We start from the raw sequence: 27,031 nt of genomic DNA, 5'->3' as shown, positions 1-27,031 counted from the left end.
TGGGCTCGAGGCCAGTCAGACCATCAGAGAGTTTGTCTTCAGAACACATTATTATATTCTTCAGTTGGTGTGTCCAAACTTGTATGTGCTGCCCAAACTTGTTGTGGATTACCTTTTAAGTGTCTCTCTTGTGCTTTTGTGAACACCTTCCTGTAAACTCTTCCCTCTTTACTCTTATTTGTCATCAGGCCATTACTTTATACTTACTGAGGAACAGCTTTCTTCCTCTTTTAACTGAATCTGAAATGGAAAATATTGTTTGTCATGTGACATATTGCTGATGATGTGCATGTTTGTGTGATGCAGTAGGCCTATGTGTTTTTGCATTGTGTTACACTGTTCCTGTTGTGGTTTAAAGCAAAAATGTCTCTATATACAAGACAGACCCTTGGACCTTATGGTTAAAGGTGCAATGTGGAGAGTTTAGCGGCATCTAGTGGTGAGGTTGCGAATTGCAACCAACAGCTCACTCCGTCGCTCATCTCTCCCTTTCGGAGCACTACGGTGGCTGACACGGGACTAAGATGTTGTCACGTTTTCTCTTCTTTGCTGAAGGAGATAACGTATTTACGAAACTTGCTCTGTGATTTGTCCGTTTAGGGCTACTGTAGAAACAACATGGCGAATTCTATGTAAGGGGACCCGCGGTGTATGAGGATAGAAATAGCTCATTCTAAAGTAATCAAAACATAACGCTTCATTATGTAAGGTCTTTATACACCTCTGAACACATAGTTATGTATATTATATTGCATTTCTGTCAATAGGTCCTCCTAAATATCACACACAGCACCTTTAAATCATGAAAGGTTAAAAGATACTTCACCAAAAGATGAAAATTCTGTCATCATTTACTCACCCTTAGATTGTTCCAGACCTGTATACATTTCTTTGTTTTGCTAGACACACAGGAAGAACATTGGAAACATCAGATCTCGCTCCCCATTGACTCCCATAGTAGGGAAAATAGTCCATGTGGGGCGAGATCTGACATTCTTCTAAATATCTTCTTGTGTGTTCAGCAAACCAAAGAAATCTATACAGGTTTGGAACAATCTGAGGGTGGGTAAATGATGACAGAATTTTCATTTTTGGGTGAAGTATCCCTTGAGTGCCATCAAACCGTAAACCCAATTCATGAACTGTTTAAAACGGACATTTATTTAAAATGTTCCTCTCTAATTCATGGCATGTTTTGTTTAGCATTTTTGGGGCCTGTGTTTTCCTGGTAGTATCGATTCATTCAGGAGGACATTTTTATTATTTACTATTTCTCAATAAACAATATTATCAGTGTTGTTGAATTGATGTCAGATATAAAGTCTACAGTGGTAACACGTTTGTGTGTGATGTAGATTGACCTGTCTTTTTTGTGGTTTTAAACGACTGCATCTGTCAGAATATGAGTCACTTCCTGTTTGTAAGTTGAGCTGCTGCGGGATGGCAGAAGTGTTTCCTGACCACTCGCTGCAGCGTCCAGCATGATAAGATTGGTATTTAGCAGGAGTGGGTGGGAACTTTTCACTACCCTCAGGAAATGAGCTTGCAGTTTTGCTTTTTCTTCACTGGCTCATCAACATGCTTGTCATGTTCAAGATGGTACAACAGTCAACAGGAAACCGTTTTCACAACCAATTTGAAAGCTATGACATTTTAATGAAAAGTTCATCAGTCTTTTTTGAGCAGAGTTCACCCAAAATCTGTCATCATTTATTCACCCTGAAAATCTGTATACGAGTCTTTCTCCTGTGAAACACAAAAGAAGATATTTTGAGAAATGTCGCACTCGTGTTCATGCAATGAAGTCGATGGGGGTTGTCCAGTGTTGTTTGGTCACCAACGTTCTTCAAACTATTTTCTTTTGTGATGTGCAGAAGAAACTCATACAGGTTTAGAATGACATGAGGGTGAATAAATGTTGACAGATTTTTCATTTTGCGGTGAAATATATTACCATGGTCTTAAATATTTGCAAGAACAAAAACGCCTCGTCATTTTGTGAAACTACTGAATTATTCAGAAGCGTTGTGTGTTTTTCCCACAGAACACCATTGAGTGTATTCGCAGTGAAACAGCGGAAGTAGCTGCCACTTCTGGGCACGAGAAAACCACACGTTTATAGAGACGTGCAGAAATGTGCACACATGGACACAGTGCTCGCTGCTGTTGTGCACCGATGCACCGCAGTCATGTGCACGTGCAGCCCGTGACTTTAAAATGCTTCTCTAAATGCTTGTAGGTTTGTAACGGATGAGATTGCGTCCTTATCTAAAGTGCATACATGTGTGTTGGGAAACTTTCTCAATGTAGCTGCACATCAGAGGATTTCTGAACTGTGAATCAACAGGTCCAACAATTTACAAAATGATTTCTGTATAACTATGAGCTATATAAACGCTGATGTCACACGAGTAATGTCTTATGTTGTTGTCTAAACGTTCTGGGTGGCCCTCGGCACCTTCAGCGTGTCGTACCCGTGTTAGATTTCTGAAACAGCTGATGATCAGACCTCAGAGCAGCTCCGCTGTAGACGTCTGGATGGTTTCCGCTCATTAGCGGGGATCTCTCTCTCTCTCTCTCTCTCTCTCTCTCTCTCTCTCTCTCTCTCTTTAATTACTCTTCTGTAATATGTGGCTGCGGGCTGAACCTACTGCTGCGTGCGCTTTTCTCAAACATGTGCTCCCAGCATCCCGCTTTCTGCAGTCATAAAGAAAAGCCCCAGACCGTGACCTCACTAATCTGTCTTGCCAGTTTAAATGTCATTAGCCTGTTATCAGCGGCGCGACGCTCATGGAACCACCTGGTAGCGTTTGGAGTTTAGATATCAGCTGGCGCTTGTTTGTGTCTGTTGTTATGCTGTGCTAAGATGAGGTTTTCATAACGAATTACGTGTTTGTGTTCTGTTTATTGGGGGTACCAAAAATGAAAATGATGTTGTTGTATGAGCAAATAGCTATTAATGATGAGAAATTGCTATCTGCCTTTCCATCGATATCTCTCTTAGAACATTTAAATGCAGGTTAATTTAAACAATGTTATCTTTACGTGAGTAAAAAGCAAGACGCCGAACTGACATTTCTTATGAAACCATTTGCGACAGCTCGACTTTTTAGTTGCGAATCACAATATGAACACAATTTTTTGATTAATACTTGATTTTATTCGTTTATTATTTTCAATCAAAAAAAGTTGTGGATTGCAGCTTTAAGTGTCACAAACGTTTAGCACACAAAACGATTTTCGTTTCATTTCAAATAATGACATGTAATTTGTGAGTTAAATGTTAATTTTTTTAATGCTCTTATGGATTTAGTCATTTTATTTTATTTACCTTAATTTATCTATTACCTTATTTACCTTTAGTTTACTATAGTTACCTTCATCAGAATGATTTAAAAATGATTCATTCAACTTCATTTGGCCATAATGTCAATTTATGTCTATAGCACTTTTTATTTCAATTTTGTTGTTTTCATTCATTATTTTTGTATTATTATTATTTTATTTTTTTTTTTGGCAGTGTGCATTGTTGCAAATCATCTTTACAGAAAACTTGCACAAAAACTGAACATAAAAATAGAAAAAGGTATATAAAAAATGAATATAGAAATGGGACAATTACATAACATGGTGCTGTAGATTACATGCGAAAACCCCAGGGAACATTTAGGTCCATCTGTCCCGGTAAGAACTTTTCTGTATCTCTTTACCTTACAGAGAGATTAGTAAACGAAAATCTCACATACTCCTTCATACGAAGGGCTGGATGAACAGATTGTGTTACGGCTAAATTTAGTCTTACGCTGTGGCCCGTTGATGTGGAAACTAGATGCCCCGTTTGTATCTGGCCCGCTCCAGGCGGCTACTGTATCGTTACTACCGTAGTGTTGAAGTTTAGGGCAAACAGCTACAAACGTCCATTTTGATATCAGTTTAGGCTATTGTGACCCTGTCCATGTGTTGTGTTGTACAAGAACAGTGTGTGTGTTTGTACTTTTGTATAGATCGGCGGGTATAGAACATTGCTGTGTGACTAAGAGCATCATTTACCCTGCGCTCAGAGCGGCATATCGATTTTGGTAGTTTTTTTGTCGTTGCATTGACCACTCATTATTGAACTTTGTAAAACTGGACACACAACATGCACCTTTCGCTGTTTCTCACGCTTTTAGCTTTTTGTGTGCAACTGCACGCGTCAGAATGACGCAGATGCCAGACTCTTGAAAATAATTAGAGGCGTGTGTGTTTCATAAGAAAGGAATAGGAAGTCTGGCTAAAGTGCTTCTTGGAGGCTATAAATCTAGAGGAGAGAAAGAGAGATGAGGTGAAAATATATATGGCGATAATGTACAGAGAGAGAGAGCGAGAGAGAGAGAGAGCTAAGCAGAGATGAAGGCAGAGAGGAAAGAGTATATGTATGGAAAATTGAATGTGATGAAGGAAAGGTGGAGTCATTCCTGTTATTTGTACCTTTTGCTCTCTCACTCCTTTTAAAAATAGAATTTGCTTGTGTTGTGTTCATGACAGTATTTCCATGTAAAGGGCATGTCATACTTTCAGAAATATGCTTTGGGCACTTAAACTTAATTTATCACAAATATATATCTTTATTTGCACAACTTGTTAATAGGATGAATAGAAAGAAGCTTTTTTCTTTTTTTAGCTATTGCTCAGTAAGCGGTTCAGAGTTAGCCTACATGAAGGTGTCAACATTAAGAAGATATCATTTTTTATTTCATTTTAATTCTGATATATGATCATATTTGCTTTAATTTTATGTAAAAGGGTGGAACATTCAGAATTAGACAAACCAGCTAATTCAAAAAGACATGCATAAGAACACCAGAGCTTGTTTGTATTGTTTTCTGCCAAAAATGATGTCACTTCCTGAGAGATGATGTCATTAAGGATCTGTCTTCTTGTTTGTTGAAGAGATGTTTTAAAAGACTAAGAATAAATAGAAAAGGGAAATAAAAACAAGCGGTGTGTAAGTAATTTAAAGAACAGACCAATCAGAAAAAAACATTTAGATTTTTTTTTACTTAAGTTCAGATGCAGATTCTGTGTGAGGCATTTCTTCAGGACACAGAGCGTGTCTCTTCGGCCTCAGTTGCCTGTTGAGGTCATTTTAGGCGGTTCATCAGCATGAGTGTTGGTTCAGTAAATGTGACAGTCAACAAATCACGACGACTTCCCTCAAGGTTTCATGAGGTCGTATGTGAGCAGTCGGATCTTGTAGGGTCAGAGAAGGTCAGGGGAATGATGATGACATCATAGACTGCACTGTTCCGGACTATGTGTTTAAAACAACAAATAGAATGAGGTGTGCTGTCTGATTTATGTTCTTTACCTGGTGGATTATAAAATGAGTACTAAAGAAAATCCCTAGACGTCAGGCCCATTCACTCCAAGTACTTTATTTATAGAGAAAGTAAAAAAAAAAACATTTTAAACTAAGGAGATTAGTGCCGTCCACACCACAACTATAACAGTAAAGACAAATGATATCATTGGGATCTTGATATCATCATGATCTTCATTTTTTCCAACTTTTGAACAATAAAACATTGACAGCCAATTAAAATCCATTGAAATTTAAAGGGCTCATGCATTGAAAATGTGAAAGCTTGAAATACACCACGTTATCCTCTGATTGCGTAAGTGCTACTCTAGTTATCGTTCACGGTGTGCATGGGACCATAATATCAAAAGCCATCTTTTTTGGTCGATCACTTAACAAAACCATATTACCATAGCAACCTCATTGCAACCCCCTAGAAACCACCACATTCTAGCATTTTGACAGACAAGCACCACTCATATTTTCTTCATTACATGAAAGTTATATAAAGTTAATTGTTCTTTCTGTCTTCTTCTGCAGCTCTTCAGGGAAGTCCGAATCATGAAGATCCTAAATCATCCAAATATTGGTAAATCACACATTAGTTTAATCTGTTTTCAGATTTGTGTCTGTGGAGATGTTTAGGAATGTGTCGCGCAGAGCGGACGGTAGCGGAGGCCTCTATAATCCCCCGTGCAGGAACTCCCTCTTCTTTTCCCAGAGCCGCCACACCGCTTCCATTCATCCGACCCGCCGGCTCCTCCCGCCAGCACAAAAGCACTCCTGTGTGTCTCTCTGTGTGTCATTGTTAAGCATCTATCATCTGACGGGCCAGCACATGGCTCTCCCTCCCCCCATCTCTCATGATGTCATCTCTGGGTGGCCCCTGGCCCCTCAACCCCCCTTCACCTAAATCACTAAGCTACCCCCCGTCCGCCATTCCGGGACGCGTGCAAGTCGTTGCGTCCGAAATCGCATACTGTGACAGTACGTACTGAATTTGAATAAGTACCTACCTATCGGCCGTTAAAACAGTACGTTCTATATAGTATGAGTGGGAGTAGTATGAATACATTTCTGACATACAGCGTCCACCATGTTTTATGGTCATGTGACCCGTATGCTCTTTAACCTATGACGTATTAACAACAACCTACACGTGTAACAACAAAAACACGTACTACTCATTTTCATCCTACTACTGTATGTATTATGAAAGGAGGCTATTTCGGACGCAGCGAGTGTTTGTTTGTTGTTTTATGTTGCAACGTTTGTTCTGAATAAAGTTAATTCATTCATCTTCTCTATGTTTATTCGTAGTGTATCCCTTCTGCAAATTTACTGTGGTTTTATCACAGTAAAAGTAGTGTAACATGATTTTTGGCAACTTTGTATAACCACAGATTTACCATGGTTAAACCGCATTAAAATCATTGTGGTTATTTATAGTGTTTTTTTGCCAGTAAAGGTTTGGTTCATTTTGATAATGGATTGAGGTAAAATTACGAGGCTGGTGACATGTTGGTGCCGTAAACCATGGAGAACGTTTGGCACAATACCTGAACACAAAACCACATTGATAAATGACTGCATTTCGCTAAATATTTATTCTTTACAAAAAAAGACTTCTGGGAACACAAGTGATGACTCGGATCACTGAATCATTTTTCTACCATCCAAACGAACTGATTTGTTTAACTGAATCAGACGCTGTTGTTTTTATGTGTGGTGCTTAGGTAAGGGTTTAGTTTTGTGTTTCTGTTGCATTGGAGTGTGAATGCACGTTTCACAAATGAATGACTGAACCAGTGAAAGCGATTGATGTGTTAGCGGTGAAAGTAAGATTTTAGCGGTGAGTGGGAGTGAAGGTAATTGCTAACTCTCAGCTCGGCCCACACGCTTCCTAACCTTTCCTTCATTCAGATTTTACCTCCGCTATCCTCTTCGAATATCCGCTGTATCTCGAAAAGTTTGTTTGATTGTCTTTTAGTAGTCCTTAGTTTACCTGCAGTCCTTAGTTTACCTGCTGTGGAGCATCTTTCCAGGAAACTTGTGGGCTGAGGAACACAATGGTTGTCATGGCAACGCTTGCCACTTGTGGTCCCTTCTGCAATTATCTGCTCTGGACCGCGCTGGCATATGTTCGGGCATCGCCTACCTCAGCCTGAGCGCCCGGCTCTGTGTTCCCGTCTGGATTCCATGAGAGCACGGCGTCTGGTCACACGCTATCACGGCCCCGGCGATGACCTACTTTTTGTCCTTTTCTCACATATGAGGGAAAAAGGCAGAGCGGGTTGCCTGGAGAGGATGTGTGTTGTGGATCTGGTTGTGTCAAACGCAAGGCCTGGCACAATCAGGACAGCGTTGGACAAAACTGCTTCCCGAAAAATAAATATTCTGTCATTTATTTAACCTCATGTCATACCAGATCCAGATGCTGTTAGGAACACAAAATTGGAAGTTTCGCAACTTTTGCCATGCAATGATAATTCTTAGTGACCGCACATGTTGAGATTCAAGAATAACACAAAAAGGTCAATTGAAGTCATTTAAAAGTTGTCCATACCAGAACTAATGTAGTTCAGTATTTAAACGTTTCTGTTAATTGGAATCAAATAAAATATAGTCCAGAATATTAGTTAAAAAACTTAAACTAAGCTAAAATAAGTATTGTTGCCTTAGCCTTAAACTGAGGCACTAAAAGCACTAAAATTATTAACTTTAAATAAATAAAATAAAATAAACCTACAGCAACATTGAAAAAAAATGTTTGCAATTTTTATGTTCTTTGTTATCTGGCATTTTACTTAGAATAATGAATGTTAAAAATATGAATATATAAAGTATATAAATACTATTTGGAATGACAAAATTATTTAGTTAATAGATCATAATAACATTTTATTAGAATATTTTGTATGATGGTCTTTTTTCAGAGTAGATGCAGTTGTGTCAACAGAGAAAGATAAAATAAATAAATGTCACACAAGCTTGAGTGTGTTTGCATGCGCGCGTGTTGACCGAAATCTATCAGAGCTGTCACAGATGCACAGCTTTGCCTTCGCTGCCATTTAGGATGTGACTATATTTGGTGCGCGTGTGTGGTGAGTACGTCTTTGATGTCGTTGCGTCGGGTAGTATTACTACAGCCTGGCCCATCAGTCACATTTCAAACAAACTTCAGTTACAGTAGTGTTTTCCTGGAGAGACGACGGACGGGTGAATGTCTGTGGGGTTGTGGGTCAACAGGGAACAGCGGCTCAATGCACTGAATTACATCTGAGTTTATTCAGACATTTAGGATTTCGGCTGGTGAATCATTACTTGAAGTGAAAATCGGAGGATATTCGAAAATCTGGGTCATATAACAACCCCAAATCGAAGGACTTTTATCGTGCATATTATTAGACCCTGTTTCTATGACCGAGAAGACGTTTTTGCTTTGTGATTTTCATGACAATTAAGCACATTCTTATGATATTTTTGTCAGCAGTCAAAAAAAATAAAAAATTGTGACCTGATGCAATGTGACGTTTCTCAGTCCAGTTCTTTTTCTGTTCTGTTTTTGTTCTTTCTCCATTGTTTGCTTAAATGTGTGCTATTTTTAAAGATGCACTTAATTTTTCAAGATTATGAAAGTTTTGCACATTAAGAAATGGCAAATATTTCTCAAAACATGTACATTTCAAAGTTATTGTATTCTATGTAATACATAATGTCCTCCTCATGGGAGCTGCCATTTTGAGATCACATGCCTGGCCAAGTGCATTTGATCTCATTAACGCCCATTATTGGATGGATTTAGAAAAAATATATATATAATTTATGCATATATTTTATGCATAATGCTGCATCCATAACAGTGTAGAGTCCTAAACATTTATATAGGCCATCCCTTGGGAAAAGCGACCTTGGTTTTATTAACGTAAAAATGAAGTAATTATGTATTATTGCCAGATTGATTTGCATTTTTGTTACATACAAATATCATTGGTTAACTATGGCTTTTATAGTGAGAACGTAGGAGATTTGTGGTGACTATGGTTTTACTAGAAATAAAACTAAAAAAAACATGGTTACTATAGGACTATGTACCATAAAAATACTTGTTTAAGTAATGATCAATGTTAATGTCTTTCTCTCTCTTTCTGTCTGTCTCTACAGTAAAGCTCTTTGAAGTTATAGAAACAGAGAAGACACTTTATCTGATTATGGAGTATGCCAGCGGTGGTGAGTTTGAAGTTTATGTGACTTGTGTGTTCAGTTGCGTATTGTTATGTAATCCTGCACAAATGGGGTCTGTAATTAATCACCGTCCCCATCGTACTGAATGCACGTGGGCTATATGATTCACCAAATGCGTTTCTTCTCTTCATAGGGGAGGTGTTTGACTACCTCGTAGCGCATGGGCGCATGAAGGAAAAAGAGGCCAGAGCTAAATTTAGACAGGTACTGTACTGCAGTGTACTCAATATTGCCCCACCCACTTTTTTGTTACCCTCACCGCCCTGCTCATTCACGTTGCCTTCGGTTGCCGTGGAAACATCAAGCAGCGAGATGCTATTGGGTAACGCTGGTGTGATTGGCAGTAGATGGTGTGAATCCTGTAGTAGCAGGGCGGAGGGTTTCCCAGTGGGCTGAATGTGACCCATATACGTGACTTTTGGTTTGGGGTCACGAACTAAATACGGTTTGAAAAGTTTAAGACCTGCTTACGGAAAACATCCTTGTTAAGTGTCCCTGCCGACATTGCAGTAACATTGTGATGCAAAATATGCGTTAGTAATACAGGGCACACCGTGTGAGATGTTGCATCTCACAATGCATTTCCAATCTGACAAATACATTTTTTATTATGGAATTAGGTTATGTGATTATAGTGTAACAAAGCATTGTTTCATTTTGAGTCATATGCTACTTTTGGAAGAATAGAATAGAGTCAGATAAAGACTATTGCGCAACATGTTGACACGCTGTCCACTTGCTGTTCGATGTGACAATTTTGTACTTTTAATTCAATTTTTTAAATAAGGGTATAATTACTTGCACTTGAGCGTATTGCATTGTGGGATTAGTATTTTGTGTGTACAGTTATATATACTATATACTGCAGAAATGGTTATTCTGAGATTATAGTTTTATAGATTATAGCCAGATCTTTAAATCCACTATATACTCAACAAAAATAAAGTGTCCAGTGAAACACCTCTGACTAACTATAGACAAACACACACCAATAGCATCATTTACTCCATGTGTTTGCTCAATGACCCTTGTGTCTCATCCCACTGTGTTGATCAGTCTGATGTGCCCGTACGCTGGGTTAGCCCACAGCTGATGCTCACATCTGTAGTCATGGTGATGGGGTCTCCCTGTAAGCCCCCCCCACCTCCGTCCTCTGCTGCTGTGGAGACACCTTATCTGGGTCAGGCACGAAACACCACTGAGATCTTAGCGGAGCAGAAAAAACGACCAGATTCTTCCAGCAGCCGGAGGAAGAAATGGAAATCTGTCCTGGCATCTGATGTCTGGGACACGATTGCATGAATATTATACATCTTTGTTTGAAAATGAGAAGAGAGAGACAAAATAATGAGATGTATATAAAGTAGATCACTGCTGATATCATAAGCCAGTTTTATTTGTATGACAAAAATAGCCGATAAGAATAATGTCTTTTTTTATTTGTTGGTTTTGCTGACAGTGATCTTGGACTTCAACCAGGAGCTTTTATTATGAAAATAGATAGGGACGGTTTTCATTTTATGTTGTCATTGAGACAAAGCTAAATTTCTGTAAATCATTTACTACTATCTTCAGATATTGAAAGCTGCTTTGCAACATTTCAAAAAAATGTGAAATAAATGTAGAAAATTAAGGAATTTGTTTGAATTGATTTGAATTTATCAGTCCCTCAATCTCTCACCAAACGCTGTCTGTTATTCAATCACCAGTTTCTTTACCCACTTTATTAACTTTTATTTGTTTCTTCTCTTCAACTTTAGATTGTATCAGCTGTTCAGTATTGTCATCAAAAACGCATCGTTCATCGAGATCTCAAGGTAAGATTATCATCTGACTGTAACCCTTCACTATTTACCTTATATAAAAGGTATTTAAACCTTATCAAACATTTTCTGAAATTGGTTGAGATATCAACACCCTCAGGTATAGCTCTATAGATCTCTCAAAATCCTGCCCCATATGATACAAATTTTTCTTCAAAACTGTGATTATCAGCCATTTTTGTTTTAAAACAAAAGTTTAAAAATTGCGGCTCCTCCTCTTTTTGAAACAGCCAGTAGGGTTTAGTTTACCTAGCAGCTTGGAATTTGATGAGAAGCTTAAGTGCACAATGATTATCATAAAAATCATTGAAAAGTTTTAAATCCTTAGGCCTATATCTTCTAAATGTAAATGCGGTCAATGTTTTGGAGCATATACGTTTATAGGATAAATTATTTCCTTAAGGCGAACATTCATACTAAACAACAAAAATCTTTTATTTTTACTTAAACATGTATTACCACTTATCACTCTCTGCTTATAATGGGTCTTTTATACCTTTATACCTGTTTTTTTTGCCGTTTTATTCTATTTTGAGAAGAAGAGCAGTTTTAGATATGAATCTGCGTATGTTGTGAATTACGTTTATTTCTGGTATCTTTGAAACGGTTCTATAAATAAGGAAACGCATACAAAAGACCTGAAAAGCATGCGATGTGACATGTTTTCATGTTTCTGCATGTGACGTTTGTCATAATGCCTATTGAACCGACATATATATTTGTTGCATTATTTGTCCTTTTTTGTTGGTTCAACTTAAGTAAACTTAAAAATATGAGTTAACTCAATGAATTCAATGCAAACTCGTTGTGTTGACTGATGTTTTTAAGTTGAATTAACTCAAAATTTTAAGGCAACCAGGTAACTTACTTTTTTTTTTAGTTGAACCAGCAATTTTTTACAGGTTAGAACTTAGCTAAAATTTGATTAGCTTCCGCAAGTTTTCACAGTGGTACTTGCATTAATGACGGAAACTTAACACGGTTGGAGGCCAGATACAATACAGTCTGAACAGGAGAAATCTGCTGGTGTAATTGAACTCTGTTTTAGAGTAAATAATCAAACCCTTTGGAGTCTGTGTGTCTGTTGAACATCAGCAGAACAGCAGACCAATGCAAGCATAACTTTTAAAGATTCCTCGTCCATCCCCCTCAGCGCCGCCACACTCCATTACTCGCACTACAATATCCTTTCCAGACTGATGTTCAGTAAATGATGCATAAGGCCGTCGAAAGCACTCGCGTGAGGGAAGACAGGTGGAAATCAGGGTCTGCTGAAGCGTAACTCTTTATTTTGTTGTATGCTGTACCTTTACTGTGTGTAACTGTCCGTTTATGTTTGTTTGTAAGGGGGAGGTCAACGGAAGGGGCATTACATTTCCATTGGACTTAAACTCTTTGAGTTCTTTTGTGATTCTTGAAGGACTCACACTTTACTACAAAATCAAAAGAAAAAATTACATTTGGTGTAAAGTAAATTGGTAAAATTTCCATGTCAGTTTTCCCTCAATATTCTCACTACTGTAGTGTGCCTGGATGTTTTTTTATTGCCATTATTCTCAGTGGTGATTCTTATTCCTGTATTACAGCATTTTATTTATTTCTTCAGGTTTTGCATATGTATTTGATGCTGTAAATCGTGGGCCTCCCACCCTAACAAATATAAGAAAACTCTTTACAAACTCAAAAAACTAAATTAATTTGGTTTGACTAGTTGTTGTTAGCTCACTGACTAAATCAAGTCGCTTTAGATAAAAATGTCCGCCAAATGTGTAAATGCTTTCCTGTGGCTCAGTGGTTAGAGCGTGGTGCGAGCAACGCCAACGTTCATGGGTTTGATCCCATGCAGGGGATTGCACATAGTCCGAAAAAATGTATAGTACAACACAATGTAAGTCGCTTTGGATAAAAGCGTCTGCCAAATGCATAAATGCAAAAGCTAAAAACCTTTCTCTCTTTCTTTGCATCTTTCATGCAGGCAGAAAACCTCCTGCTGGATGCAGACATGAACATTAAGATCGCAGACTTCGGTTTCAGTAATGAATTCACAATCGGGAATAAACTCGATACGTTTTGCGGCAGTCCGCCGTATGCTGCCCCTGAACTTTTCCAAGGTAAAAAGTATGATGGCCCGGAGGTGGACGTGTGGAGTCTGGGGGTCATTCTGTACACGCTGGTCAGCGGATCGCTGCCTTTTGATGGACAGAATCTAAAGGTTAGTGTGCTCTCGGTACTGAAAGGTCACCGTCCTAAACCTTCACAGAGAATCATACAACTGAACGCAGACACATGCCTCTGGATTGGTTGCTAGTGTGTTTTTTGGCGATTTTTAATCCCAAAAGTTACAGATTGCATCTTTTATAATAGTTAAAATCATTCTTCAGATGAGGATCATTTTCTCTAAAGCTGCTTTGAATTGTGTTTTGTACAGTGCTAATATAATGTCTTAATAAAATATTCCACAGGAACTTCGCGAGCGAGTGCTGAGGGGTAAATATCGAATCCCCTTTTACATGTCCACTGACTGCGAGAACCTCCTGAAACGCTTCCTGGTGCTGAATCCAGTCAAACGGGGCACGCTCGAGGTGAGGGATTATACCTTCATTTGACACATAAACCTCTCATTTCCTACAAACCATCATCCTCTTTTATCCTCTCTCCGTGGCATCCCTCGCCCTGAGTGCACTTTCATCACAGCATGCATTCTCCACCCTCATTAATTAAACATGAGCGCAGAAGAACAGACACACCCTGTTTCCGACTCATAGAGGTCCAGTGAAACAGCGCCCCCAGTGTTCGTGTGATGTAACTGCAGGGTGATTATTTGCTGATTTACCTTGATTTAAAATTATTGAGGATTTAACCATGCCCCACATGCTGCATATCATCTATATATAATTGAGAAATCAAATGCAAAACAATAGAAACTGCATTACAGTAAAGAAGACAGAAATAGAAATCTGTATAATGGATAGATCGTTATAATACAATGCTTTTGCTTTTGCATAGATGTGAATAATCCGAGTGATAATTATTTTGCATGGCACTGTATTGCAATGTTTATCCCTCAAAAAAATGCAAAACAAGCCGTTAGGGAACAGATTGTATAGTTTGCGTCACTGATTTCCGACTAAGACATTTTAGCCAATTTTAAAAGATGCAGATAGATGAATATCTCACACAGGTGTGTGTGTGTGTGTGTGTGTGTGTGTGTGTGTGTGTGTGTGTGTGTGTGTGTGTGTGTGAGTGTGTGTGTGTGTGTGTGTGTGTTGTGTGTGGTGTGTGTGTGTGTGGTGTGTGTGTGTGTGTGTGTGTGTGTGTGTGTGTGTGTGTGTGTGTGTGTGTGTGTGTGTGTGTGTGTGTGTGTGTGTGTGTGTGTGTGTGTGTGTGTGTGTGTGTGTGTCTGTTTCAGCAAATCATGAAGGATCGGTGGATCAATGCAGGCAGTGAGGAGGACGAACTTAAACCCTTTCTTGAGCCGGAACTGGACATCACGGACCAGAAGAGAATCGGTATAAAATCAGCAACTTTTACGTGATTTGTCTGTTCTTACGAAATTGGAAGGGTGTGTTTTATTTCATATGTACAGTGGTTACTGCAGCTATAGTTCTGCATTATACACGCCACATATTATGTACAGTATGTATGATTTAAACCTTCCCTTTATATCATGCTTTACATAAGTGTTGAACAGAAAGAGCTAAAAGCAGTAATGCATTAGGGGACAATGGCAGAAACGAATTCTGTTAATGTACCCATAAATAAATAAAACAATTGATTAAGCATCGCAGGTTTATTTGTCTACCCACGGCGGGTCGATGATGCAATTTTGCTTGTAAAAAAGTTTTTTGTTTTTGTTTGGTACGTCGGGTTGCTGTCACTGGTTTTAATACAAACCACTATGTGGGCAAGCCAAAAATCTGTTTTTTTCATGGGCAAATGATCACATGCACATTACCACAGTTTCCACAGCATTGTTTTGAATAAAAAAGCAGAACTTCGCTGTACAAACAAAGAGTTCAGTCACAACAAAGTAGCAGTTACTGTATTTGTGTACTTGTTTCTTTTTAGTTTGTTGCTGAACCAAAAGCAACAGTTTGACTATACGGTGTTTACATCCAGGTGGACGAAACAGAATCAAAATTTATAGACATAGTCCTCGAAAGTTTTTCAAGTGTATGGATTCTTAGATTAGGTCAGTTTTTACAGGGTTAAACTAGCGTATGTTTTAGAAATACCACCAAGAGAGAATCAGGCTTTACTGCATTGCCTGAAGTCCTATCCCTCAGATGTTGGAAATGTGTGTGTGATGGTAAATCGTTTTTTTTTCCACACAAGCCATTAGAACAGCATGCTTCCTTCAACTTGATGCTGATAGCGGTTGGCGTGCCTGTGGGCATCATCATCACTGGCTTTGAGTCCAGGGATCGATGATGTCAGACTGGACCCGTTCCTTTCACTGATACCTCAGGGCAGTCTGGCTTTCAAACTCTGTATTGATCCAGTTCTGTGTTCCTGACAGCATTTGCTGCTAGTGCAAGAACAATTCAGCTGAGCTGAGAGTCACATTTAATCTAACACAAGAAAAAACGTGACATTGTGTGAGCAATTTAAGGGATTGAAAGCTTTTTCTCGCAAAATTAAAAATGATTTTAGCACTTATTTTCCAAATTATACTAAATCGCTGTTTATTTGACTAGCGGTATACTGATAGGTACTGTTAGACTGTCTTATTTGACAGCCATAAAATTGTGTCGTATCATATACGTGTGTTTTGTTCGCAACTAACCGACTTGTTTTTAATAACCTAGTGGAATGTGTTTTATTTCAGATATCATGGTGGGCATGGGCTACTCGCGGGAGGAGATCCACGAATCTCTAACCAGGATGAAGTACGATGAAATCACGGCTACATACCTCCTCTTAGGCAGAAAGTCCACAGAGGTGAGCTGTTGTGTCTCATGCATATGCACACAAATGTCAAGAGAACTTTGACTGGGTTGTATTATTGGGAGGTGTGGAAGCATTATTTGAAAGGAACGAATCTGATGCATGTTGCATTAGCAGAGCAAATACATTTTATTTCATCGAATCACAGTTGGAGGCGAGCGATTCCAGCTCCAACAGTAACCTGTCGTTGGCCAAAGCCCGACCCAACAGCGAGCACAACAACAGCCAATCACCATCTCACCTCAAAGTCCAAAGGAGCATCTCCTCCAATCAGAAGCAGCGTCGCTTTAGTGACCAGGGTAAGCACTGTTTTCATCTCTACTCTGTTTTTTCGATGCCCTGTCCCTTTCTGATCTCCATTCTTTCTAATGTTTCCATCCGCAGCTGGTCCAGCCATTCCCTCGGTTGGACATCCCAAGAGGAGTCAAACCACTTCTGCAGAAAGTGAGCATAAAGAGGAGGGCAGCGCTCCGGCACGCAAGTCCAGCTCGTCTGGGAGCCGCGGCATGGGCCCTCCGAGCCCCATGCTGGGCAATGCCAACAACCCCAACAAGGCCGACATTCCTGACCGGAAAAAGAGCTCCGGTACTCCTGGGGTAAGAAGGCAACTTCTGAGAATCTTTGTGGATGACTTTTTTTAGTATGAAAGACGCACTTGGGTTGAAGAATAATGCTGTGTTCACACCAAACGCGAAGCATCACGCTCCTTGCTTTTTATTGCTCGCGGGAATGGTTTATTTTCGCGCAAGTGCTGCCAAAAACATTGCGCAGCGGTCTTTACGCGTCCTGACCTGTCAAACAATAGGTGTCAATAAGCTCTTTGCGCGAATTTCTTGCTCGAGTTGAAGTTTTTGGTGGTTCGGGCGTCGCGGTTGCAGCAAGTAAAAAAAAAGCGAGTTCAGCCGGATCGGGCAGCGCAAGTTAAAAAAATGTTTAACTCGAGCGAGAAATTTGTGCAAAGAGCTAATTGACACTTATTGTTTAATACGTCCGAATGCGTGAAAACACTCCCCATCGTTCGCGTCTATTCATGTCTTTGCATGTCATTTACTCGCTTAATTCGCGTTTGGTGTTAAAATGAGACTTAATCTACAGTGCAGGAGTTTGTGTTTCCGCAGAGCAATTCTGTGTCCAGCGGTATGACGAGAAGAAACACGTACGTGTGCAGTGAGAGAAACGCAGCGGACCGTCACTCGGTCATCCAGAACGGCAAAGAGAACAGGTGAGAGCCACTTTATCTGGTTGTTAAGTAGCAACTCTTTTATAACCAGTGGGTTTATGAAAACTGCATTCTAGCCATCACACAGACAGTCTTACAAATTCAATGTGTACAATATAGATTGAGAATATGACGCACATAGACACACCAGGATATGATCTATATGAGCCTTTTTGAATAATTAGGAAAATTTGCATTAGATGTTTTGGAATTCAGGGTCTTTGGCCACAAAGAAGCCATTGTTCACGGCTATTACATCTCACACAAAAGATGGGCATCCCCGTTGTGCCAGTCTGCCATGATAAACCTCTCAGCGTTGCCATGCACACCACCGGAGAAATAGAGCCCATGGCCCACATCCCATATTAGGATTGCAAAACTTCCAAAATCTTTTTTGTGGGTTCCCTGAATGACTGGTCGACTAATTTGTCCCAAGCAAGCGACTTATATTGTACTCGAGTTTGGAGGTTAACATAAGATTCATTATTTTATTCATTATTTAACAAAATGGTTTTCGGTGCTGTCAGCTTTAAAGGTCCAGTTAGTGAAATCTAGCGGCAAGGTTGCGAATTGCAACTCCACCCCTCCCTTTTCGAAACACTACTACGGCTGACAGAACATGGCGAATTACGTACATAGCTCATTCTAAGGTAATAAAAACATAACGCTTCATTTTGTAAGCTCTTTATACACCTCTGAATGCATAGCTATGTATATTACTTTGCATTTCTATCAACAGATCATCCCAAAAATTACACACTGGACCTTTAAATGTTTGTGTAAAGAAATTAGGTGTCAATATAGTTTTTAACCAAATTAATTGCATGGTATGAGATTTAATTAAAGCTATAATTCGTAACTTTTTTGTTTGTTAAAAATAAAACAAAAATTTGTTATTAAGCAAGTGCAGATAAAAATGAATGTACATTTTTGCCTCAATTAACAACAGTCCGCTTATAATAATGATTTATAATATAAGCTGTCGATTATGTTATCATAGGATATGTCAGATTGACGTCATTTAACTTACATAAGTGCATAGTCACCTGCAATTTTATGTTTTAAACAAATACACTGATAGAAAGGCAAACATTATAGATTTTTGCAGGAATGGAGTACAAGAATGTTTGCCAAAAAAGCATTTTTGTCATTTTTCTCCATCATAACCCCTCCCTATCTTATTCAACTATTTTGATTCTTTTTTCCTTATCTTTACTTTCACCTAATTTGTTCTACGTACTCCGATTCTGGCCAACGCTGTTTATTTGCCCGTCTGCCATTGGCCAGCCTGAGCGAAATGTCGGGTCGTGTCAGCACAAGCCCGACGGCGTATACCGTGGCTCTCGCCGCCTCGTCAGCCTCGGTCCGACTGCCCCACCAAAAGGCCGCGTCCCTGTCGGCCTCCGGACACACCTGCCGCACCTCTGACCTCTTCAGGCCTAAGTAAACGCCGTCTGTCTCTAATCTTAGTGTGTCTCGCTCTAACGTCCTTTGACCTTTCTGATGTCTGCGTCTCTGATTTCCTCACGTCTCATCCCGTGCGGCCCCGCCACATACGACCTGTCGAGGAGATTCCTGCATTTTCCCACTCGAGCCATGAAAACTAACCCGTTGTGTCTAATATAACCCACTAATATAGGATATGAACTTCATTAACCTTGTAAAACGACTAGTAAGATGTATTAAATGTTTGATGGTCGTTTCGTTGAACTAATATGCAAAAGGGGTAAAGAAATTATTTGTGGAATAATTTGTGAAAAATGTTGTATACTGAACCATTGTATTTCATGAAAGATAAGAAAAAACATGCATTTTGGAATGAAATGAGAGTTTTCATTTTTGGATGAACCAACCCTTTAAGAGTCTGTGGTCTTCCCATCATGCCCTGGTAAGTGCCTGACCGAATGACACTGAGGGTCAAGTAAGGGTGACCTCACACTCCTTTATGAATATACATGAAATAAACCCAAAGGATTTGAGTTTTCACATTGGTGTTGAAGCTGTAGGTCAGCTATAGAATTAAACCATGCGGAACTAAACCCTGAGCTTATGGATGAAACGAAAGACAGATGCTAAACCATGGAAACCTTTACTGGCACATGTCATGTACCTTACGCAACCAGGATTTTAGGAATCTCAGGGGATTCAAATGTTCCATTCAGTTTGAACTGAAATCCGACAGCATTATATCACAACCCCAGAAAGTATCAGAATATCCCCCATAAGAGTCGCTCACCTGTTTTTGTTCTGATGTTTTCCTATTTTTCCCCAAACCTCCTCAGTACGAGCACGGCTCAGACGACTCCGAGGAACCCCGGAGCCTCCACCCACAGCATCAGTAGCGTGACCCCTCCGGATCGCCTGCGGTTCCCTCGAGGAACGCTGAGCCGCAGCACCTTCCACGGAGGTCAGCTCAGAGAGAGACGCACGGCCACTTACAACGGACCCCCCGCCTCTCCCACCTTATCGCACGACGCCACGCCTCTCTCGCAGTCCCGAAGCCGCGGATCGACAAATCTCTTCACGAAGCTGACGTCCAAGCTCACGCGCAGGTAAGCAAACGCTCCACGCCGTCAATGCAAAACCGAACCTCATTATCGCATCCGGTAACTCCTGGACACAAATGTCCCCGTAATATTACCTGGATTTGTTTTCGTCTGGTTAGATTTTTGAAATATACCATTGGCATCAGATTCCCCTTCATGTCCTTAGGAGACCACACGTCTGCTCTAGATGTTGATCGATGTCTCTCTTCTCTGTTTGTTTTGTAGAAACATGTCATTCAGGTTTGCCAAAAGGTAGGCCGCACAATTGGCTCTGTATGCAGTTAACTTTAACGTCTGACCGTTTTAACTGAACTCTAAAAACGTAACTTTTAACTCTTGTGTAAATACGTGTTTCGATTAATTGCCTGTCACTCACCTTTTGACACTGTTGTCTCACTCGGACTGTGATGGAGCATGCCCGAGACGTCTCATGAGCAGAACTTTACTAATCTTCAATGCATGACCTCTCACAGGATACCACCGAGCACAACCATAACTCTAGAGTCTCCTTACAGTATTAAATATTATAGAGTTTATTTTTCCTTCACAGCTTTTGCCTTTCAGGAAGATTGGTTTTTAGGTTAGATGTTGTTGCTACAGTGTACAATAGAGGAAACGTTTGTTTCAGTAGTGCGTTCTTAATTCAGACACAAAGCATGTCAATGCCCCTCTGGGCTTTTAATACATTTTTAAGTTACGTCTAATTGTTTATTTATAGTCACATCTTTTTCATCATAATCATCATTTTTTATTTATTTTGTATTTATGTTCTTTGTATTTGTATAAACAAATATACAGCATGTATACATATTTTTGTTCATATTATTTACTTTAATTAATTGTTTATTTAAAAAAGGAAACATTTTTAACCTCTATTTTTGCATTACAGCAATGGAATTTGATATATGACTTGTCACTTTACAAAAATGATTAGTTCAACCATAGTAACCATTTTTTATTTGTATTCTTATTCAGCGTTTTTTGTTGTTTTTTAGTATAATTATCTAAAAGTTATTAAATCAGTATACATTTACTTGAGACGGAAAGTGACCCAAAATATTTAGTTTTGGTTTATGAAACAAAATTTAAGAATTAAGTAAGTTTATGTTTAAAGCAAGCAAAAAATCTGCCAGTGGGGTAAGAAAATTTAACTTGAATTTAGTTTTACCTTTTCCTTCAGTACCTACTTAAGTTTATTTTCCTTACCTGGTCAACTTTTTTGCTTGTTTTAAACGTTTTTAGCTATTATATTTGTGGTGATGATGATAAGCAATCCACCAAAATGAAAACACATTACACTCTTACTATAGTAAAACTAGGGCTCATTTTCTTAAGCGTTGTTGGCCTGTTTCTAAGATTCCCCCATACAGTTATAAAATGATTCATTTCTACTTCATGACATCACGGTCTACATCACTTTACTTGTTCGTCTGCTCTGACTACCTCCAGCAATCTCCCGCTATAAGTTAACCAATTGCTCTTGGTTGTGTAATTCAGGCCACCCTATTGGGCTCTTAATTTAGCTGCTGACAGATGTGGAGAATGAAAAAGGAAACATTTCTGCAGTAAGGTACCGAGATTGATCCCCCTCCCTTCTTGTTCCAGCCCTCATGCTCCAGAATTCTCCTATAGGACGTTCCTTTTTGACCTCCCTGTGTCGCTTCATCAGGTGGCCTCGCAGCCCCAGCACTTCTGTTATTCCTGCCAGTGCTGTTACGACATCAAAAGATTACAGCTCGACAACTTTTGTATATTTTGTATTTCGTAGTGCTGTTTTTGTGTTTGATCAGACAACTCTCAAAGTGTTCCCTAAAGACAATAGATGTCTTCCATCTCAATAGCTTTCTCAAGTGCCTTATTCCCAGTAGCGGCCTTTGCTATGAAACGGGCCTCACAACAGAAGGGGCCTCCGCCTACACTCGAAAAAGAGAATTTTCCCCTGCCATCACGCCGCTCATGCACCATGCAGCTGGAGAAATGTTAAGGGGACTTGAGAGTAAAGTGTCGTCAAAATGATTTAAAAAAGAAACTTTTTTTTCAAGATCAAAAATCCTGTAAGAGCTATTTTAAATTGAAATATATGCCTCCATGGCATTAAATGCAACATTATGAGATCGCTGGATAAAGGAAATCTTCTCAGAGCTTTTGCAGCACACACAATGATATAAGCGTCGTAATCGGGGGACGTGGGAAAATATGCTAACATTTTTGATCTTTAACATTAGATCTTTACAGCTTACATTGTCTTTTAACAACTATGCTCAAAATATTTGCTCATTTTTATTCCTAACAAATAATCCATAAACAATAAAACAGTAGGCTACTATGACAAACCCTCTTATATTTAACGTAAAAAAACGAATAAGATGGATATTCATAATATAAGCGTTACAACACAAAATAAATTATTTTTATTTGAATAAATACACAATAGCAATAAAACAAAGACAAATTCCCTGACATTAAACGAACAAAATACTAACAAACCTTCTCTTGCCCTTTTGTCTCCGCCATCGTCCTGACGCACCTGACTGTAAAAAGAAACTGCACAGCATGCGCTTTATGGAGCGCAGACGCGGCTTAATTCATCTGTAGCGACTGAACTAAATTTACTTGATTTCTATTAACAAAAGAATCTTTTAGTGATTGTAAAATAGTTTGTTTAATGCGCTACTGGCCGAAATATAAATAGTTAAATACAGTGTTTATCAAATAAATGGAGGCCTCCAACTGTTTCGGCAAAGGCCGCTTCTGCTTATTCCCAAAGAGACAGAGCTGTTTTCATTATAGGTTTGTTTCTTATAAATGAGAGAATGTTTCTTTTATTTAGAAACCAGGAGTCTTGCAGACAAAAAAACTCGCATGTATAATGCATAACCTCGAGTTACTCGTTCTGGAAAAGACAACAGTTCAGGCAACTTTAAATAGTTAAAAGATGTGTTTGTAAGTCTAAAGAGACTTTTAACGTATAGATGTTGATCCATGTGAAAGTCATTTATTTGGCTTCTAAATGTGTCATGTTAGAGCGTGTCCTGCATCTGTCTGCTTATATTCACTTCATATCTTCTCCTTTGACTCTTGCACATTGTCCATACCATTGCATGACCATTCCACACACTTTTCGTGTTGTAGTGTGTAGAATGAAGAAGAAAAGTCTGAATATGTCTGTATTTAAAAAGTATTGTTTTATTAGCTCTCTGGGATGTCTTAATTAACTGTACTATTACTTTTACATTTTGTCATTTAGCAGACGCTTTGATATCCAAAGCGACTTAAAGAGAGTTCAGGGAGCAATAAAGCGATATGTCATACAGGAGCAATAATACTATAGGTGCTTATACCAAGTTACTAGTTTCAACAAAAGCTAGACCACTGCCTGTTGAGCGAAAGAGGTTAACCTTTACATGTTACATACCATTATTGTCATGAAATGCTTATTTTTTTCTGACTTTTAATTTTTTTCTTTGACAGTCCACACAAAGTCAGTTGTATCAACTGAATGGGATTTGTTTAGAACAGGAAGTTGAATCCTAGGATACAGGAAGTGTATCTTCTCCTGTCTTTTTATCACTCCACAAGTTATCTTTTGGTCTCTAGGTCTAAAAAGGGCGTTCTGTGTTGAGATCCTCTCTAACATTGTCTTTGATATTTTCTTTCTCTCCTCTAGGATGTCTTTAGATTAGCTTTTCGTCCGTTATTAACAGAAACTGAAAACGTATTGCCTCTAAACTTTGTTCTCTCTGTCATACATTTCTTAAGAGTGCCGGCAGAATGCGATAGAAATGGAAGGTATGAGGATTCAAGGTGAGACAGGATATCAGGTTTTCCTTTATATACTGTATCCTTTCATTGTTGTCATCCCCCCATCCCGGCATCTTTTGTATTTGCCCATCTGTGGTTTTTGAACAGCAAGATCAGTTGAGCACTTTTAGTCCAGCTTGTTTATTGCATGACGTGTTATGACTGAAAATGAAAAATGGCAATTAGAGGAGAACTTTTTTACTCGGTCTGTTTACTCACACCAGTATCTCTCTGCATGCGTTCAACGCCCAAAATATACACCACACATGCACGTTAACATTTCTAGCTTGATTTTATGCTATTTGTTTCTATGTAAAACATGTCTTTAAAGGTATAGTTCATCCAAAATAAAAATAGTAGTGGTCATTATTTACTCACCCTTGTGTCATTTAAAACTTTTAGTTAAGTTTTTTTAAGGAGACTTTGATTAAATATAGGATTTTTTAGGTTTGTTTTTCATAAAACAACTTTCTAGAATATAGAATGAAATGGAGTTTATTTGATTTCATTATATTTTAGTTATTTAAAGTTCGTTTATTTGATGAAGTGTTGTGTGTTTATGAACCTTAAAAGGGTGGTCACAATCCACTTCCATTGTAAACCGAAATAGCAACACGAGTCTGAGTAAACAAAGAAGTAATTTTCATTATTGGGTGAACTATCCCTTTAAATGTTGTAATTACCACAAATGTGTGAAAAAACAAACAAACACACGTAAATATACGTTGTTCTAACTCTTCTACTTTCTCTCTGACAGTCGTAACGTGTCTGGGGATCAGAAAGAGGAACAGAAAGACTCCAAACCGCGCTCGCTACGCTTCACCTGGAGCATGAAGACCACCTCGTCCATGGAGCCCACGGAGATGATGCGCGAGATCCGCAAAGTCCTGGACGCCAACAACTGCGATTACGAGCAGCGCGAGCGCTTCCTGCTTCTGTGTGTCCACGGCGACGGCCACGCCGAGAGCTTGGTCCAATGGGAGATGGAAGTGTGCAAGCTGCCCCGCCTCTCGCTCAACGGCGTGCGCTTCAAGCGGATATCAGGAACATCCATCGCTTTCAAGAACATCGCCTCTAAAATTGCCAATGAACTAAAGCTGTAAAAAAAGACAAAATGTATCGGTCAAAAATGTGAAAAGCAACAAAGAGGACTAAGGCACACGAAACTAGAGTAATCGAGCTGTATATTCTTTCGGAACAAGTAGCAGATACAAGGATTGTTTTCCTCAAACACTTACAAAGTATGTACTGAAAATATTGTATAGAATCATGCCTTAGGCAATAATTTCCTGCATCTTTGAAGCATTATTAATATTATTATTGTTGTTATTATTATTGTTGGATGGTTTCAAGCTGTAGGAAAACAAAATGACGGTTTATTTCGTTTTTTGTTTGTTTGTTTTGTTTATGCACTACTGCAGTTGATGCCCTTTGGGGACTAATAGTAACACCAGAGACTGAAGACTTGTGTTTAAAATGGCAGCGGAATTATTAAGCACTCCAGTATTTCACTTTATGTCCCTCCCAGTCCTTGAATGCCAAAACAAAAATGGCCATGTTGTATTATATTTTAGATAGGAAACATGTTTGCACACATTTCCCCCAAAAAGCGCCCATGTCGTGTGTCTGTAGATGTTTCTCCATCCATCCATTCCTCCAGTTTAACAAGCATCGGTTTTTCTTAACCTCCCCTTTCGGAAAATTAAAAACCTGTTGTTTTCAAGTGCTAAAAATAAACGGGATCCGACAGGTCGAACCACTGGTGCTCCTGGGCACGGCACCCTCACTGCTTCAGACGGGCGACTGCAATGGACGGCAAAGAGATAGAAAGACAAAAGATCAGGAACAGTTTACTTTCTGGTCTGTTTGAGTATTTTGTTTCCTAATTAAGTGTTTTTTAATGTTCCGGTCTTTGCTTTTGACCCCAGCGTGCATCAGTCATTCTGGGACACATTTCAGAACTTTAGCTTGCCATTTGTAGGCTCAGTATTCACTCCCATCTCTAAAACCTTTGGCACTGTTTTTATTTTGTCTTGATGTTTTCATTTTTTGGAGTGTAAATAATGTACCTTAGTTTTGCAACAGCAACATATTGATATACTTTTTTTTTCTAAGTCTGGCTGTGAGTCGGAAACTATGGGAATTCGTGTAACTCATCACAGGATAAGGTTAATCAGTGTCTCCATTAAAACAACTGAAAGTCAATGATTTGCAGAGTGGCTTTTGTTGAACTGACTACAAAGGCAAATCAACATTTATCATCTGTAAAATTAACGTTGGAACATTTCATAGGATTTACACAGCTAGGACTTGAGATACATCATTACATTGTTCTGATCTTTAGTTAAACTCTGTTTCCGGCAAGCGTTGTGTCCTTTAAGTTCATGTGAGAGCACGTGTACTATACAAAGGTTTGATCACACTACATAAATACTACATGAACACAAATGGAAATATGCAAATTGTTGTACCATGTTTAAGCCGTTACAGCTCTGCATACTTGCTATGAAGAGCCAACGTATTTTAAACATTATTGCAAAAAATCACTTTAAGATTGTATATACATTAGCAGCATGAACTAATAAGAGCAATACAGTTTTTCAGCATTTATCAATTTTTTGTTAGTTCATTAAAACAGTTATATTTTGTATTATCTAATGTTAGTTCATTAAGCATTAACCAATTGTAACAGTGACAACATTTAATATTAGTTAACGCTAAATTTAACATAAACTAAAATTAATAAATGCTATAGAAGTATTATTCATTATTAGCTAATACATTACCTTATGTTAGCAAATACAACCTTAATTGTTAAGTGTTACCAAAAGTCATAAATTTGTAAACTGCAAACAATATAATGTATATTGTTTTGACTTAGTGTACCCTAAGCATTAAGTATATCAACCCAAATATAAATTATAAATCGACATGAATATGTTACTTTTGTCCCTACTATAATATAAACTCTTTCATAATTAATGAAGAGCTTAGTGCATTGATAATTCATAAGACCTCAGACTGCATTCGCCTATATACACATTATGATCATGTAAAATGTTACCAAATCCTTGCAGCAAAAAGAAAGGAAGAGACAGATTAGTGAGAT

General features: G+C 38.7%; 1 protein-coding gene across 10 annotated transcripts in view; it reads left to right on the top strand.

Annotated features, from left to right (window-relative positions):
* mark3b (MAP/microtubule affinity-regulating kinase 3b) overlaps nucleotides 1–26,127 on the top strand; it is a 44,829-nt gene extending 18,702 nt beyond the window's left edge. For 2 of the 10 annotated variants that reach the window (XM_057352229.1, XM_057352230.1), the window contains exons 4-19: nucleotides 5,882–5,930; nucleotides 9,506–9,571; nucleotides 9,720–9,790; nucleotides 11,347–11,403; nucleotides 13,385–13,621; nucleotides 13,872–13,991; nucleotides 14,819–14,918; nucleotides 16,238–16,350; nucleotides 16,505–16,655; nucleotides 16,741–16,952; nucleotides 17,475–17,578; nucleotides 18,863–19,018; nucleotides 19,858–20,127; nucleotides 20,347–20,373; nucleotides 23,881–23,925; nucleotides 24,680–26,127. In XM_057352229.1, the coding sequence (XP_057208212.1) occupies nucleotides 5,882–5,930; nucleotides 9,506–9,571; nucleotides 9,720–9,790; nucleotides 11,347–11,403; nucleotides 13,385–13,621; nucleotides 13,872–13,991; nucleotides 14,819–14,918; nucleotides 16,238–16,350; nucleotides 16,505–16,655; nucleotides 16,741–16,952; nucleotides 17,475–17,578; nucleotides 18,863–19,018; nucleotides 19,858–20,127; nucleotides 20,347–20,373; nucleotides 23,881–23,925; nucleotides 24,680–25,025 (2,124 nt within the window). In that variant the 3' untranslated portion in view covers nucleotides 25,026–26,127. The remainder of the gene's footprint in view (nucleotides 1–5,881; nucleotides 5,931–9,505; nucleotides 9,572–9,719; nucleotides 9,791–11,346; nucleotides 11,404–13,384; nucleotides 13,622–13,871; nucleotides 13,992–14,818; nucleotides 14,919–16,237; nucleotides 16,351–16,504; nucleotides 16,656–16,740; nucleotides 16,953–17,474; nucleotides 17,579–18,862; nucleotides 19,019–19,857; nucleotides 20,128–20,346; nucleotides 20,374–23,880; nucleotides 23,926–24,679) is intronic. The other 8 variants (XM_057352231.1, XM_057352239.1, XM_057352234.1 and 5 more) reach the window with 7 other exon arrangements.
* The last annotated feature ends 904 nt before the right edge of the window (nucleotides 26,128–27,031 follow it).

Source organism: Triplophysa rosa, linkage group LG15 (assembly GCF_024868665.1).
Source record: "Triplophysa rosa linkage group LG15, Trosa_1v2, whole genome shotgun sequence".
Lineage (NCBI taxonomy): Eukaryota > Metazoa > Chordata > Actinopteri > Cypriniformes > Nemacheilidae > Triplophysa > Triplophysa rosa.
The sequence above is the reverse complement of the archived record's forward strand: the minus strand, read 5'-3'. Positions and strand labels throughout refer to the sequence as shown.